Source organism: Aethina tumida, chromosome 2 (genome assembly GCF_024364675.1).
Source record: "Aethina tumida isolate Nest 87 chromosome 2, icAetTumi1.1, whole genome shotgun sequence".
Taxonomy (NCBI): Eukaryota; Metazoa; Arthropoda; class Insecta; order Coleoptera; family Nitidulidae; genus Aethina; species Aethina tumida.
The window spans coordinates 16,233,719-16,250,608 of record NC_065436.1 but is presented as its reverse complement, the minus strand read 5'-3'; the positions used below and the strand labels follow the sequence as shown (position 1 = coordinate 16,250,608).

The following is a 16,890-nucleotide window of genomic DNA, read 5'->3' as shown; positions in this document are numbered from 1 at the left end:
TAGACACTTTTTGGATGGGTGAAATCTCGTGCATTCGCGTCACCGACATGCCTATACCAGCATAACTGTAGCTATACAGTTGACGTATAGTGCTGTGTATATCTTATAAGTGAAATTGAATGGATTTAGTGAAAATTTTATTTAAATATGTCCAATGATCGAAAACTATTGTATCTTTTTAGAACAAAATGAAATAATTGAATGTACAAAAAGTCTAAGTATTGTTGAAATTAATAATGACAATGATACAAATAATTAAAATAATGTTAAAAATCAAGTACATTGAAATTTAAGTAAATACAAATACTATCCATAAATAATATGATTGTATATTAATTATTATTTCAATTGAATTGTATGTATATTTTGTCATGATCTTGTACAGCCCGTAATATATTTGAATAATAAAAAACATGCATAAAATTGTTGCTCACAATGTCAATAGATGTGAAATCCAGATTGATGTTGATAAATTTAATTCAAACATTACGAAATTTCAAATTTAAATACTAAAAGTTCTAAGTTTTCACTTCTATCAGCCTACTTTGATTTTTTTATTAATATTACTATTAATTTGGATAAAAATAAAAAATGGAAGGAAAAAATTAATTTTTAAACTATTTAAAATTGTGTAATTTTATCAATATCGAAATTCTTTCTTGGTATATTCCTAATAATTAATTATAAATGTTAATAAAAGTCCTAAATGTAAAGTACTGAAACAAATATCGACATGTGGGTAATTTATTGACTGTAAAGCTTTCGTTAGATGCATTGTGTCCATATGAAGGTCAAGGCATTGAAACATATTAATGTATGTGGGACGACCCATTGGATAGAACTCATATAAATTCTAGATATTTATCTACAATAAATAGTGTGGAATTTCTGAATGAAACGGAAAGTTGCCTATGCATAAATTTAATTAAAACAGTCTAATTGAAAGACCACCCACAACAAAAACAATCCGGTTATAAAAGTAATGCAATTGTGATACCCAAATTGAAATTCCATATCAGTTTCATCAACGGATCTGTGAAATTTCGCCTACAAGCAAACGAAAGTAAAATCAGATAAATATATGTTACAGTCGGTTAATATGCGAAGCTTTTTTTGGGAAATTTGGATTATTAAATCGTTACACGAATTCCTAAGGACCTGTGATACTTTATATGAAAATGAAATGAACTAAACTTATAACTTTCCACTAAGAAATTACATGTTATCAGATTTGGATGTCTCAATATTGAAAAATCTTAAAGTGGATTGATTATTAAAATATGACAAAAGTGAAACTTTTCACGTCCAGCTGTTTTTAATAAATTGTTACAAATATGGAATATCTTTTAGAAAAGCAATCACAGTCTGATGTTTATGGAAATATTTTTATTGTCATCATTAAAAAATTATCATTTTGTTTTCTAATAGTGTTTAAATTTTCATTTGATACACATATAAAATAGACATATAATTTAAAAAGAATATTTATTATTTCTCAGAGAGAATTCTAGGTTAACATTAAAGCGAACGCTTTAAAGCCTCTTCATATTCGCATTCGCTATCACGGCACAACTATACTGGTTTCACAATGACCAGATACAACACCGCATCCGGTCACTTGGCTCAAGGTGTGGATGAACTTTGACATGGCGCCGTTTCCGCATAGCGGTCATTATCTTCGAACCATCCCCATTACCATATTTCTGTGTTATATGTGTCATGAGTGCATTCGCAAATACTACAAGCAGGTAATAAATTAAATGAGACATTTGAACTTGTAACGCGAACGGCCACATATGTTATCTAGTTGTAACGTAGTTCAGTGGTACTGTTTCAATGCGCTTTCTGAAATAATCAATTAAGGTTTGTAAACTGCATTAAAACGTGAATTGGGAATGTAGGATTTTGTCCTACATATCGTATATAATACCACGCACACTGTCACCTGGGTATTAAATATGACTTGATATAATTTTGATTAAATAAAAACAATAATTATTCTATAATGAAATATATTAATATTAAGAGGTGCAGCACCGTAATTTTTAATTTCCCGTTTAAAGAACGGGAACGGTGTTCTCTTGGATTTTGAAATTTTTTAACTCTCGTCAGAGATAATATTTCAAAATGATCAAAACAGATTTTTATAGAAAATTTAACGCTCTACAAAAAATGTCTCTTACAGTTTTTTGATATATTCATTTTTTCAAAAGTTATTTAACATTAAACTTGGATTTATTTAAAATTTTGACACATTTCTCATTTTCTGACGCAACTATCAACTTTATGGAAAAATTTTATATGACATTTTTTGTAGAGAATTCAATTTTCTATAATTTATCTCCGAAAAAGTTTTTGATATTTTTTACAGATCATAAGTTATCTGCTGAAAACTAAAAATTTTATTAAATAAATGTTATTTTACTGCTTAAAATTAAGCATTTTATTTAAATAAATAGATTTTTACTAAAAAAATTGATTGTTTATTATAATCAAAGTAGTATATATCGTTACACTAACAGACTTTTATTACAATTTGGTAATTTTTTCTGTATTCACTTATAACTAGCAATAAGTATTGTAATTGCTCTTCATTTTTGTGAAACACATTGTATTGTTCAATTAGTGCAACACCACGTTCGACCACATCATTTACGACCGTTAATTTCGTAAAAAATTGCGCACATTCTTCAAAACTTTCATCACTAGCCGAAGAATTTACATCTTTATCAATGAAGTCGTAAGGTAAATCAAAATCTTTGAAAAATCACTCATATCTTTGTGTAAGAGTGCATTCAGATTATCGTTTTCAACTTCAACAAATTTCCTTGCCTTAACTTTCTTTCCTTTCAGACACTTCATATTTACAATCATTTTTTTTTTTTCAAATTTTTTTAGTAAAAATCTATTTATTTAAATAAAATGCTTAATTTTAAGCAATAGCAGCAATAACATTTATTTAATAAAATTTTTAGTTTTCTGCAGATAACTTATGATTTGCAAAAAATATCAAAAACTTCTTTGGAGATAATTTATAGGAAATTGAATTCTCTACAAAAAATTTTATATAAAATTTTCCCATAAAGTTGATGGTTGCGTCAGAAAATGAGAAAAATATCATAATTTTAAATCAATCCAATTTTAATGTTAAATAACTTTTGAAAAAATGAATATATTAAAAAACTGTAAGAGACATTTTTTGTAGAGCGTTAAATTTTCTATAAAAATCTGTTTTGATCATTTTGAAATATTATCTCTAACGAGAGTTAAAAAATTTCAAAATCCAAGAGAACACCGTTCCCGTGTTATTTAAACAGGAAATTAAAAATTACGATGCGGCACCTTTTAATTAATATTAAGAGCTTTAACTTTCACAGTATTTTTTTACTATTTCCAACAAGATTTTCGATATAAATAAGAAAAAAAAAAATTGTGGATTTTTTTGAAACAGTATAATATATATATATCCAAATGATTATTTTCCACACAATCAAAATCCATACGATCATTTTCCATACGATCAGAATCCATAGGATCAATTTCCATACGATTAAAATCCATATGATTAATTTCATACTGATTAAATTACATAGTTTCATTCTAATAACTTTTTGGATTTTTATTTTTTTTCTAATATTCTGAAAAATCATTAAAAAAGTAAAAATAAAAAAATCTAATTCTTTCTGGATTCCCAAAAAATTACTAAAATCGTAACTAAAAGACATAAACTTTTTATTAAAAGAACAATTATTTTTAATTTGAATTAATTTTATAATTAATAAGTGTCTAAACCTTTCGTACCTCAATTTATATATGGATATCTTTATGTACGTAGTTTTTATACATTTTATTTCGGACAGAGTTCATAAGTAAAGCAACCAAACCCTATATTCAATACAATTGATTTTATAATTTATTTCTGTGCCAGACAGCGTCCCTTAAAGCTAAAAATATCTAGAAGTCTCCATTTAATCATACAAATTAAACAACAAATTGTAGAAAAGTTTCGAAATGGTGAAAAGCAGAGTAAAATTGTAGTAGATTTAAATTTAAATAAATCGATAATTGCAAGGACGGTTTGGACAATTTTAACAGAGAGAATACACTGGAAGGAGTTCCCAAAAGAGGTAGAAAATGCAAGACTAAGAGAGCTGTGGAAAGGAAAACAAAAACGCATGTTTTTCGCAACGCTTTTATCAGCACATCCCGCATAAATCAAAAAATAAACGAACTCAGTATGTTAGTGAGTACCATAAAACGAAGACTAAAAAGAGCTGGTATCTATGGTAAAAAACCAACAAAGAAGTCCTTCATTTCTGCAAACTATGCAGCAAGAGTACTATTTGCAAGAGAACATGTGAACTGGACAGATGGACAATGGAAAACAATTTTGTTTTCCGATGAAAGTCCGGTCCAATTATTCAAATCTGATGGTATTTCATAAGTGAGAGGACCAATTAATGAAAAGTATAATCCCAAGTACACTAAACCCACTGTGAAGCATGGTGGAGGAGATGTTATGGTTTGGTTTGTTTTTCTGGGATTGGCATGGGCCCACTGGGTAAGTTAAACGGGATAATGGATATCGTGACATTCTCTAGAATCATATGCTTCCATTTGACGAAGGTAATATCAGTTTCAGGTGAACCTTCCAGTACGACAACGATCCAAAACATACTTCTAAGTTGGTTAAAGAATGGTTTGTTTCCCAAAGAATACGTGTCAAGCCTTGGTCAGCACAATCCAATGGAAAACCTTCGAGATGAAATTGATCGGAAAATCACTGCAAAAAGACTGTCATATATGAAAGCACTCTGTGAAGAAGTTCAAAATCACACGAAAGAAATTTCGGACGATTATAGAAAAGCCACCAAAATCTATGAAGAAAAGGTTTTTAGAAGTTATTAAATATAATGGATATGCTACTAGATACTAAATAAATGAAGTCTAAATGTACGTAAAGTTGTTTTATTTTAAAGTTGTTCTACTTTTGACCCTTGAATATATATTGATGAATTGTTTTTATCAAACATACTCATAACATGGATATTTAAAAGTACACTTTTATCAAGACAAATGAAAATTATATATGTATATATTATCAATAATTAGGGATATATAACATAAAGGAATTCTAAATCATAAGGTTTGCTCCACCGTGTTTCAAAGCTTTTATAGTGAAGGGTCAAAACTTTTATTAGGAAGACGACCATCTGATTATATTCTATTCTAGAGGATATTAATATAGTTTTGTGCAAATTTTAGTCATCTTCTTCCATTCCTTTTTAATACCAAAAATACTTCCTTGCAAGATACTTTCATTTAGTCAATGCCTGATTGTTCCACTAGACTGACTTATTATGAATGACTCAATTAATTCAGTTTTTATTTGCCTAGAAGACAAGAAAGGACAAACAGATGACTGTTTCTTCCAGTTGTTGTTTTGATAAGATTTTTTCTTATTGTGTGGTATCTTCACTTGAGTGTTGTTTCATATTTTTAATAGCATTTTAATCATTTGATATTTCATGTTAATTATTATTTCCCTCTTCTTTGCACTACAATGTTTCTTTCTTCACATTGAATGTGTGAAAATAAAATCTTGTCACAAAACGTAAATATAATAAATATATGTGAATGTGCTATTTCTAAACTCTTTTGTTATTTTTATAAAATACTAAAATTTCGACCTATAAAGGTTCCTTTTTATTGAATAAATTGTATTTAAACGTAAAGAATTAGTGAGAACTGACAAATAAATAATTTTATACATCGTTTAAAAATACAATGTATTAATATATTATTATTAAAAATAAAATACAATGCAGGTACGACATTTAAATGAAAAAAAAAAAAGAAAAGACTTTAGTAGTAGTTGTACATTACATTTTTATTAAATTTCGAGGCGCATCCACCTGTTTTTAAAAAATAAAAATAAACTGCTACATGTAGCTAACAATGTTAATAAGCATTTTTAATGTGATGGAAAATTCTCACATTTGAAATTTAAATTCTATTTAACAGATTCTCTAAATATATTGTCCTTAAATAGTAAACAACCATATATTGCAAACTGCCTCATATTAATGGTAAACATTTATGTGAAATTATCCATTTACGTACATTGAAACAGATACTTCCCATAAATATAAATTTAGTAATTAACCACTCGTTGCTGTATCTTTGGATTAATTATAATTTTATTGAAAATTAGATGGTTAGTTAACTTTAAATCCGTTAACATATTTTATTATTATCTAATGAACATCCAGATCAACTTGAATCAAATTAAAAATTGCATTATTTAATTAATATTAATGGCAAAATATTTTGTCTTAAGAGTTTTGAAGTTAACCATTTAATCACTGTGTTTGGGATTCAATAAATTGGTGTTGGACATTAATTATACCACAGTCCGTTAGAGGCGCCTTTAACATTATTTATGTCCATACTGTATATTTTTAAAATCCTTTTACTATAAATGTTTATAATTACATGTATTCCTCATACACTCAACTGCATAAAAGACAACATCGTTGATGATTAATCATGTTTTGTTCAGAAAATTTATGATAAATTGGAAATATTTAAGTGTTGCCCAAGGAATCATCAAATACTGCGGATAACATACACAGTTCTTAACGGTCTTAAGATAAAAACATTTATGAAATGAATCTACAGCTGTAACCATTCCTGATGAAAGATTTTATAACGAAATGGCTTCGGGTGAATGTGTTGTCAGAAATTTAATAATCGTATTATGAATAATTTACGAGAGCAAATTGCACTCCACACAGTTATTATTATGTTAACAGATAAATATGGTAATATAGTTAAACAACAATTTTGAACAACAATTAAAATGTAAAAAAAATTCGCCCACTTACTTAGAGGCAAAGCTTTCTTATTTATGACATCTCATTTAAGCATATATAAATATTTATGGAAAACATACATATTGATTAGAAATTCTAATCAATTATAACTGATTTTCGCCATTTTATGTTATATTGTGAATGTAAAATACAGGGTGATTAAGCTAACTCATTGAGTAGAAGTTTATGGAGAACATTATAACTTGACTTGAATTACTTTTTTAAAGCAAAATTGATTTCTGGTTAAACTGAAGTTATACTATGTCCTGTACCCAAATCCAGTGGTTTTTGAGTTATTGATTTTTTTTCCAAAAATTTTAATAGTTTTGATGATATTACTAAAATATTTATAAAACCACCAATTTTGACGATGGAAAATTCATTTTAGGCATACACATTAACAAAGGACCATCTCATAATGACTCCTTATGCTTCTTAAAACTTGAAACTTCTTTAATTTTAGTGGAACAACATATACGTTTTAGCATAATCAAATAAAATAGTCACGTTTTCTACAAATTTCAGACATAAAATATCACAGTAACTACGTGTGAAGAAAGATTGTGTGAAGTCAGGTTAAAATAAACTTAACTTAAGAAAATATTAAAAAAATGTAGAAAACAAAACATACTTATTTTTGTTTGAAAGATCTTTTTTAAGAAACATAGTTTCATATCATACATTACACAGTTAATTAAAAATAATAATCTAATTGACTGACTAATTTCATGGATATCAACGTGTCAACAATGCTTTGGTTAGATATTAACATAATTACCTTCAAATCATAAAATTGTATAAATTTCACTGTCTGGCAAATGAAAACAATAAACCATATTTTCAGCGAGATAAAAGAGCGTGAGAAATGCTTAGCTTTTGTTTAGAGAGGAAGGAATCTTGTACAATACCGTCTGCCGGTTATATTTTACTGCGACCGTTTTTTTTACATCGCCACAATCCTTATTGTTATAGTTTGGTATATGTTATCTTTTTCGATAAATTTGATTGAAAGTGAGTTTGCGAAAGTAGATACCCAGTTAACAAGCTAACAATGCTATCACGAACCGGGGGGCGTGCCTCACGATTGCGGCCAATTCTTATAATTGATTTCAAAATGGCAATGTCTTTCTGACAACGAATATATACGGCATCAGGTGCATATTCGTTATATTAAGTAATATTTTGACATTATATTAAAACTTTATGATTAATTAGTTTTTTGCTATGTAACTCAGCAAAATCTAAGCCTAAGGTCCTGTAAAAATTTATATCTTTCTTAAATACACTTAAACTTAAATATTTTTGTCTCAAAAGGCAATTATAAACAATAAATTAGACAAAAACCTAACCTAACTTAACCTAACCTAACCTACTCTAATCTAACCTAACCTAATCTAACCTAACCTAACTTATATATTTAAGACAAAAATGAAATGGAATTAGTTTATTTATATTTATGAGATATGGTTGGTAAGGGCCAAAATTCACCAAGAACATTCACTATAGATGGCTGTCAAGTAATTAATAGAATATAATATAGATACTTAAAACTGTCAGTTCCTCTTCCATTCAGTTTCCAAAATAATCAGACAAAAAATGTAAATGATTAATATAAATTAATTTGGTATAATAAATACAATTAGTTGTGTGATAAAACTAATGGATAAACTAAACACATTTGATAAAAAATTTAGATAATTAGTGATAAATATTCATAACAAATAAATTTGTTTAAGTTTAATCTGATTAAATTGATGAGAAGGATTTCCATTGACATGTTTAATAATTTTAAAATTTACAAAAATATTTTTGTCTCAAAAGGCAATTATAAACATTAAACTAGACAAAAACCTAACCTAACTTAACATACCCTAACCTAACCTAACATAACCTAACCTAACCTAACCAAATCTAACCTAACTTACATATTTAAGACAAAAATGAAGTGGAATTAGTTTGTTCATATTTATGAGATATGGTTGGTAAAACTAAAAGGACAATCTCATGAGGTATTGCTTACTTCGGATAATATATTTTAATACCACAACCGTCGATAAAATTTTTAAATCAACCGTTCACCGATTATCGAAAACCCAGAACATCATAAAACAGTAATGACGGCCGTATGCAATTATTTATTCATTAAACCGAATAAAATTGAATACGGTAATTGTGCTACACTTGTAGGGGCAATTTCTCTTTCAGGTCATTATTGTAAGACCACACACTTGAGTGTAATCAGTGCTCACTGTAAATTGTCTATTTTATTGGCAATACACACATTGTGTATCTGATAAGCATCGCGGGTACATGGGTGAGACTGTCCAAGCATATGCAGATCAGGTAAAAGTTTCAGATTGTCCCGAAGAATGCATTAGCGATTTAATGTATCAAGTTTTTCCTGGACAACAGTGCCTTATTACGGCTTATCCGCTAGGTTGTAGATCAGGAAGTGCAAGCTAAAAATTTACTGCATGCGTAAGGTTTAATGTATGTTGTAAGTCTCACTCTGCTTTAACTAATACAATGTTTAATTATTTATTTAGACATTCTAAAGGAAAAAAACCCTTCGTTAATCGTCTATTACTTGAGTTTTAAATTAATATAACGATTGATAACAGTGTAAAACACAACGTTATCTAACGCTAATGGTAACTATTTTTAAAAAAGTCGAGTTTCAAAATAGCCGGAGGCCAACAATCGGTAATAATGATTTTATTGCTTGCTACAAATAATAGTGTAAATCAGCGAGTAAGCAATTTAATGTTCAATAAGCATAACACTTATTAAATGTGTCATATTAAATTTTATTGCACTCAAATAATAAAATTCATTGAAAGTGAAAATGAAGACCGTAACGCTCCGGTGAAACTTTTGCCGAAGGTCCGGAAATAATATAAATAATAATATTGTAATGCCTGTTCTGTGATGTTTATATTAAGTTGTATAATTTCTTAACTCTTGCGTTCTTGCTGAGTACACTTGTGTTTTCTAATTGGCTTACCGTGTACTCGTAATTTGTTAAATAAATAGTAACCTCATATAAGGTTTATTCAACGAATGCAAATGTTGACATTGATTTGTTGGATTTTATTTAAAAGATCAATCTCTGTAAATGATTATCACTTATAAAAATATGTAACTTAATTAACTATGTCCATTTTATTACGTGACGGACAAAATTGTTTAGGCCTCTAAAATCTCAAGCAAATTGGCACCTCATAATTAAATGAAATAAATTACCTGGTAAGTTGATGCCGGACATTAAAAGCTTATCCGGTAGCTCTGTTATCCTCTTCGGTCGTGCTATTTCCAATCGCTTGTTTGATGAACCTGAAAGAGAAAATTGTTATTAAAACCTCGTAACCCGATATTTCCAAAGTAATTTATAGCGTATAACTTGAATATAGCCCTAAGTATGTACTGATGTAACACTGATCAATTTAAATGATATACATTTATATTATTAGTATACTATTAAATAATGCAATTGTTGTTGTAGGGAACAATTTAAAATTAAATAATACAATTACTTAATTTCCTTGATTAATATTAAAATGTTACTCTGTATTTAACAGAAAAATATTACGTTGTATAAAAAGTAAATACAATTAAAATAAATTATAATGGACAATTTGTATATTATACTGTTCCCTAATTTCCGCTTTCAATGACAATGTTCTCCTGCAGCAACAGAAATTTGTTCAGTAGAAAATTAGTCGATTGGAAAGTAATTTCTTCGACGGAAATTTGTATCTGAGAAAAATTGACAAACGGAAATTTAAGCCAAAGGAAGCCTCTTTTGAAATAAATTTGTTAGATTAATAACAAGCTGTTTATTACATTTCTCCCCTAAATATTGAAAATTAGACCCACTTTTAGTTAACAATAAATAAAATCACCAAAAAATTTTTAATTATAAATATTTTATGTGAAAATTATTGTGAAATAAATTTCTTGTGAAAGCAAAATTGAAAGAAATTTCGGTCCTCTCGAACAATTTAGTTTCGAAGAGAATTTCCCGTATGAGTAGTAAATACTAATGGGCCATACTTTCGAAATTTCTTGGGTGCATTAATTGCTACAATTACGAGTCGTCGACTTAAAGAAATATGTATACATACAGTATATATATTACGAAAAACGTACAAATTTACTAAAAACCTAAAAGAACTACTAAAATCTCAAAAATTCATTAAAAACGTGAAAAATTACTAAAAACGTAAAGTGACCCAATTCCATACGATCATTTTCCATACGATAAAAATCCGTACGATCAAAATCCATACGATCAAAATTCATACCAACATTTTCCATACGATTATAATCCGTACGATCATTTTCAATACGATCAAAATCCATACGATCATTTTCCATACGATCAAAACCCATATGATCATTTTCAATAGGATTAAATTCCATACAATCAACTTCCATACGATTAAAATCCATACGATTAAATTCATACTGATTAAATTACATAGTTTCACTTTAATAACTTTCTGGATTTTTATTTTTTTACTAATATCCTGAACATCATGTTTTCCAAGTTTGTTGCTCGCACTAATTATCTTATTAAGCAAGAACCAATATTAGCATTAAAAACAAACATTTTAACATGTTAATACAAATAAAACACCTTAAAAAGTAGAAATAAAGCCATAAAACAAAAATATAGAGTGACGTGATTGAAGGACCCTATAATGGAGTTGTACATGCCAGGTGCAGTTATAAAATATTCATAGTAATCTCAAATTTATTCGCAGCCTATATAAATATCTCATATTTAATATGGTTATCTAATAAATTACAAAGAAATAAATAATCTAATAAAATTCGTTAATTGCAACTTACAAGCATACCGATGAATCTTACATAATTTGGGTTAATTCGTATTTATCTGAGATGTTTGTCATAAATCTTTGTTTTTGTTGGTCGGAGGAGCGGAATAGAAATGTAAGCAATTACTGCCATATTAATACCGTATCATATGAATGCGGTGACCGTTACTGAACAATTCCCATGGCTTTGAACATATGCATGTATGATTGAGGAGAGGTCGATATTTACTTGATACCACTTCGGAGTTCGTGTATTTTAAATTAGGAAATAGTGTGGTTTCTACTGATGTACGCAGCGAAATTGCAATCTTATTGAGTGGGTTGCGCAGACGAAAACGAAAAAGATGAAATTCTAGGTATATCAATATAATAATAATAATGATAATAAATTTTATTTATGTGCAACAGAATTAACTTTAAATAGATACAACAACAAATAAATAGTTAAAAACATCATCTCAAAATTTGTTAACATTCCTGCACATTTGGAAAACTGAGCATTTTAGTAGAACATTGGTTCTATGTCTTGGTATGGTGAGAGAAACGCTGCTTCTTGAATTAAGTCTTGGCACGTTAAATCCAGTGTTGGCTAGTATATAAGAACAATCAATTTTGCCATGTAATTATATTGGCCAGAAACTTTGCTGACGTTTTTTCTCTTCTTACTAGCAGTGACTCCATAGAATGTTCTTGCAGCAATAGATTGTGATCAATGTTACGAGGAGGGTATACATTGTTCTTACGAAAGCTCAAGTACTTAAGGTATCGTCGTTGAATAGATTCCAGGCTAATTTGATGGTAAATGTAAATGGATTCCAGACAATACTGCAATACTCCACTATGCTTCGTACTAGTGCAGAAAACAGGGTCTGTAATGCAGATTGAGAAATTAGCAATTTGCAGTTTCGTAAGACAAATCCCAAGATCTTGGAAGCTGATGTAGAAGCTTCCATTATCTGTGGCACAAAAGATAATTCGTTGTCAAATAAAAAGCTCAGATCTTTACAACGATCCTTCCTCACCAGCACGAACCCATTTATGTTGTATGAAAATTTGACTGGCAATTTACGTTTGGTGTAACTTACAATAAAGCATTTCTTTACATTTAGCTGGAGGTTGTTGCTCTGACACCATGGCATCAAAGTGTCAATATCTTTTTGTAGAGTAAGGGCTTGTACAATACTGCCGACTTGATAATACAGCTTCAGATCATCAGCATAGACTAGACTACAGCTTAAGAACAAACTCAACAAGTCATTGATGAATAAAAGGAATAATAGGGGTCCCAAGTTAGATCCCTGCGGTACGCCAGAGGATGCAGTGTATGTGTGAGATCTAAATCCGTTGTAGTTGACGTAACAAGTTCTGTTTCGCACATAACTCTCAATTAAATTAATAAGACTATCACTAAGACCAAAAGTATCAAGTTTGTTCAATAGTAGAGCATGATCAATGGTATGAAAAGTCTGTATAAATGACGTCCATCTGATTTTTACTACCTATTGACGAAATTATATAAAGAGTCATACAAATTGGTGGTGGTGAACATGCCTAACATAAAACTGTGTTGATTAGGAAACATTTTATAACAAGTACTTTAATAAATGACAGAATATAACACCTGCTCAAATATTTTAGAGAAATTACTTAATATAGAGATAGGTCTGTAATTATTAAAATTAGACTCTTAACCTTTTTTGAATACTGAGGTAATTTTCATGTTAAATCCAATGTTGGCTAGTATATAAGAGCAATTAATTTCCCTATGTAATATATTAACAAGAAACTTTGCTGACGTTTATTCTCTTCTTACTGTCAGTGAGTCCAAAGAACGTTCTTGCAGCAATAGATTGTGATCAATGTTACGAGGAGGGTGGGTATACATTGTTCTTACGAAAACTCAAGTACTTAAGGTATCGTCGTTGAATAGATTCCAGGCTAATTTGATGGCAAGTGTAAATGGGATTCCAGACAATACTGCAATACTCCAATTTGCTTCGTACTAGTGCAGAAAACAGAGTCTGTAATGCAGTTTGAGAATTTAATGATTTCCAGTTTCGAAAGATAAATCCCAAGATCTTGGAAGCTGATGTAGAAACTTCCATTATTTGTGGCACAAAAGATAATTCGTTGTCAAATAAAAAGCCCAGATCTTTACAGCAATCCTTCCTCACCAGCAGGCATCCATTTATGCTGTTTGAAAATTTGACTGGCGTTTGGTGTAACTTACAAAAAGACATTTTTTTACATTTAGCTGAAGGTTGTTGCTCTGACACCGTGGCATCAAAGTGTCAATATCTCTTTGTAGAGTAAGGGCTTGTACAATACTGCCGACTTGATAATACAGCTTCAGATCATCAGCATAGACTGGACTACAGCTTAAGAACAAACTCAACAAGTCATTGATGAATAAAAGGAATAATAGGGGTCCCAAGTTAGATCCCTGCGGTACGCCAGAGGATGCAGTGTATGTGTGAGATCTAAATCCGTTGTAGTTGACGTAACAAGTTCTGTTTCGCACATAACTCTCAATTAAATTAATAAGACTATCACTAAGACCAAAAGTATCAAGTTTGTTCAATAGTAGAGCATGATCAATGGTATGAAAAGTCTGTATAAATGACGTCCATCTGATTTTTACTACCTATTGACGAAATTATATAAAGAGTCATACAAATTGGTGGTGGTGAACATGCCTAACATAAAACTGTGTTGATTAGGAAACATTTTATAACAAGTACTTTAATAAATGACAGAATATAACACCTGCTCAAATATTTTAGAGAAATTACTTAATATAGAGATAGGTCTGTAATTATTAAAATTAGACTCTTAACCTTTTTTGAATACTGAGGTAATTTTCATGTTAAATCCAATGTTGGCTAGTATATAAGAGCAATTAATTTCCCTATGTAATATATTAACAAGAAACTTTGCTGACGTTTATTCTCTTCTTACTGTCAGTGAGTCCAAAGAACGTTCTTGCAGCAATAGATTGTGATCAATGTTACGAGGAGGGTGGGTATACATTGTTCTTACGAAAACTCAAGTACTTAAGGTATCGTCGTTGAATAGATTCCAGGCTAATTTGATGGCAAGTGTAAATGGGATTCCAGACAATACTGCAATACTCCAATTTGCTTCGTACTAGTGCAGAAAACAGAGTCTGTAATGCAGTTTGAGAATTTAATGATTTCCAGTTTCGAAAGATAAATCCCAAGATCTTGGAAGCTGATGTAGAAACTTCCATTATTTGTGGCACAAAAGATAATTCGTTGTCAAATAAAAAGCCCAGATCTTTACAGCAATCCTTCCTCACCAGCAGGCATCCATTTATGCTGTTTGAAAATTTGACTGGCGTTTGGTGTAACTTACAAAAAGACATTTTTTTACATTTAGCTGAAGGTTGTTGCTCTGACACCGTGGCATCAAAGTGTCAATATCTCTTTGTGGAGTAAGGGCTTGTACAATACTGCCGACTTGATAATACAGCTTCAGATCATCAGCATAGACTAGACTACAACTTAAGAACAAACTCAACAAGTCGTTGATGAATAAAAGGAATAATAGGGGTCCCAAGTTAGATCCCTGCGGTACGCCAGAGGATGCAGTGTATGTGTGAGTTCTAAATCCGTTGTAGTTGACGTAACAAGTTCTGTTTCGCACATAACTCTCAATTAAATTAATAAGACTATCACTAAGACCAAACGTATCAAGTTTGTTCAATAGTAGAGCATGATCAATGGTATGAAAAGTCTGTATAAATGACGTCCATCTGATTTTTACTACCTATTGACGAAATTATATAAAGAGTCATACAAATTGGTGGTGGTGAACATGCCTAACATAAAACTGTGTTGATTAGGAAACATTTTATAACAAGCACTTTAATAAATGACAGAATATAACACCTGCTCAAATATTTTAGAGAAATTACTTAATATAGAGATAGATCTGTAATTATTAAAATTAGACTCTTAACCTTTTTTGAATACTGAGGTAATTTTCATGTTAAATCCAATGTTGGCTAGTATATAAGAGCAATTAATTTCCCTATGTAATATATTAACAAGAAACTTTGCTGACGTTTATTCTCTTCTTACTGTCAGTGAGTCCAAAGAACGTTCTTGCAGCAATAGATTGTGATCAATGTTACGAGGAGGGTATACATTGTTCTTACGAAAGCTCAAGTACCTAAGGTATCGTCGTTGAATAGATTCCAGGCTAATTTGATGGCAAGTGTAAATGGGATTCCAGACAATACTGCTTCGTACTAGTGCAGAAAACAGAGTCTGTAATGCAGTTTGAGAATTTAATGATTTGCAGTTTCGAAAGATAAATCCCAAGATCTTGGAAGCTGATGTAGAAACTTCCATTATTTGTGGCACAAAAGATAATTCGTTGTCAAATAAAAAGCCCAGATCTTTACAGCAATCCTTCCTCACCAGCAGGCATCCATTTATGCTGTTTGAAAATTTTACTGGCAATTTACGTTTGGTGTAACTTACAATAAAGCATTTCTTTACATTTAGCTGACGGTTGTTGCTCTGACACCGTGGCATCAAAGTGTCAATATCTCTTTGTAGAGTAAGGGTTTGTAGAATACTGTCGACTTGATAATATAACTTCAGATCATCAGCATAGGCTAGACTACAACTTAAGAACAAACTGAACAAGTCATTGATGAATAAAAGGAATAATAGGGGTCCCAAGTTAGACCCCTGCGGTACGCCAGAAGATGCAGTGTATGTGTGAGATCTAAATCCGTTGTAGTTGACGTAACAAGTTCTGTTTCGTACATAATATTCAATTAAATTAATAAGACTATCACTAAGACCAAAAGTATCAAGTTTGTTCAACAGTAGAGCATGGTCAATGGTATGAAAAGTGTGTATAAATGACGTCCATCTGATTTTTACTACCTATTGACGAAATTATATAAAGAGTCATTCAAATTAGTGGTGGTGAACATGTCTAACATAAAACCGTGCTGATTAGGAGAAATTTTATAACGAACACTTTGATAAATAACATCACAACTGTTGCAATAAAGAATGTCAATTAAATTGTAGGCACTAAATTTCCTAAAAATCATCAACAAAACAGATTGAAAAACAATACTTGGTAAAGTTTTACATTGCTTAATGACATGTAACCAGCCAGCTTTGATTTAT

General features: G+C 30.0%; 1 protein-coding gene across 6 annotated transcripts in view; it reads right to left on the bottom strand.

Annotated features, from left to right (window-relative positions):
• Window positions 1-16,890, bottom strand: part of LOC109601686 (puratrophin-1-like) — a 210,924-nt gene that overhangs the window by 16,699 nt on the left and 177,335 nt on the right. For all 6 annotated transcript variants that reach the window (XM_049962639.1, XM_049962641.1, XM_049962643.1 and 3 more), the window contains one exon: window positions 10,119-10,208. In XM_049962639.1, coding sequence (XP_049818596.1) covers window positions 10,119-10,208 — 90 coding nt within the window. The remainder of the gene's footprint in view (window positions 1-10,118; window positions 10,209-16,890) is intronic.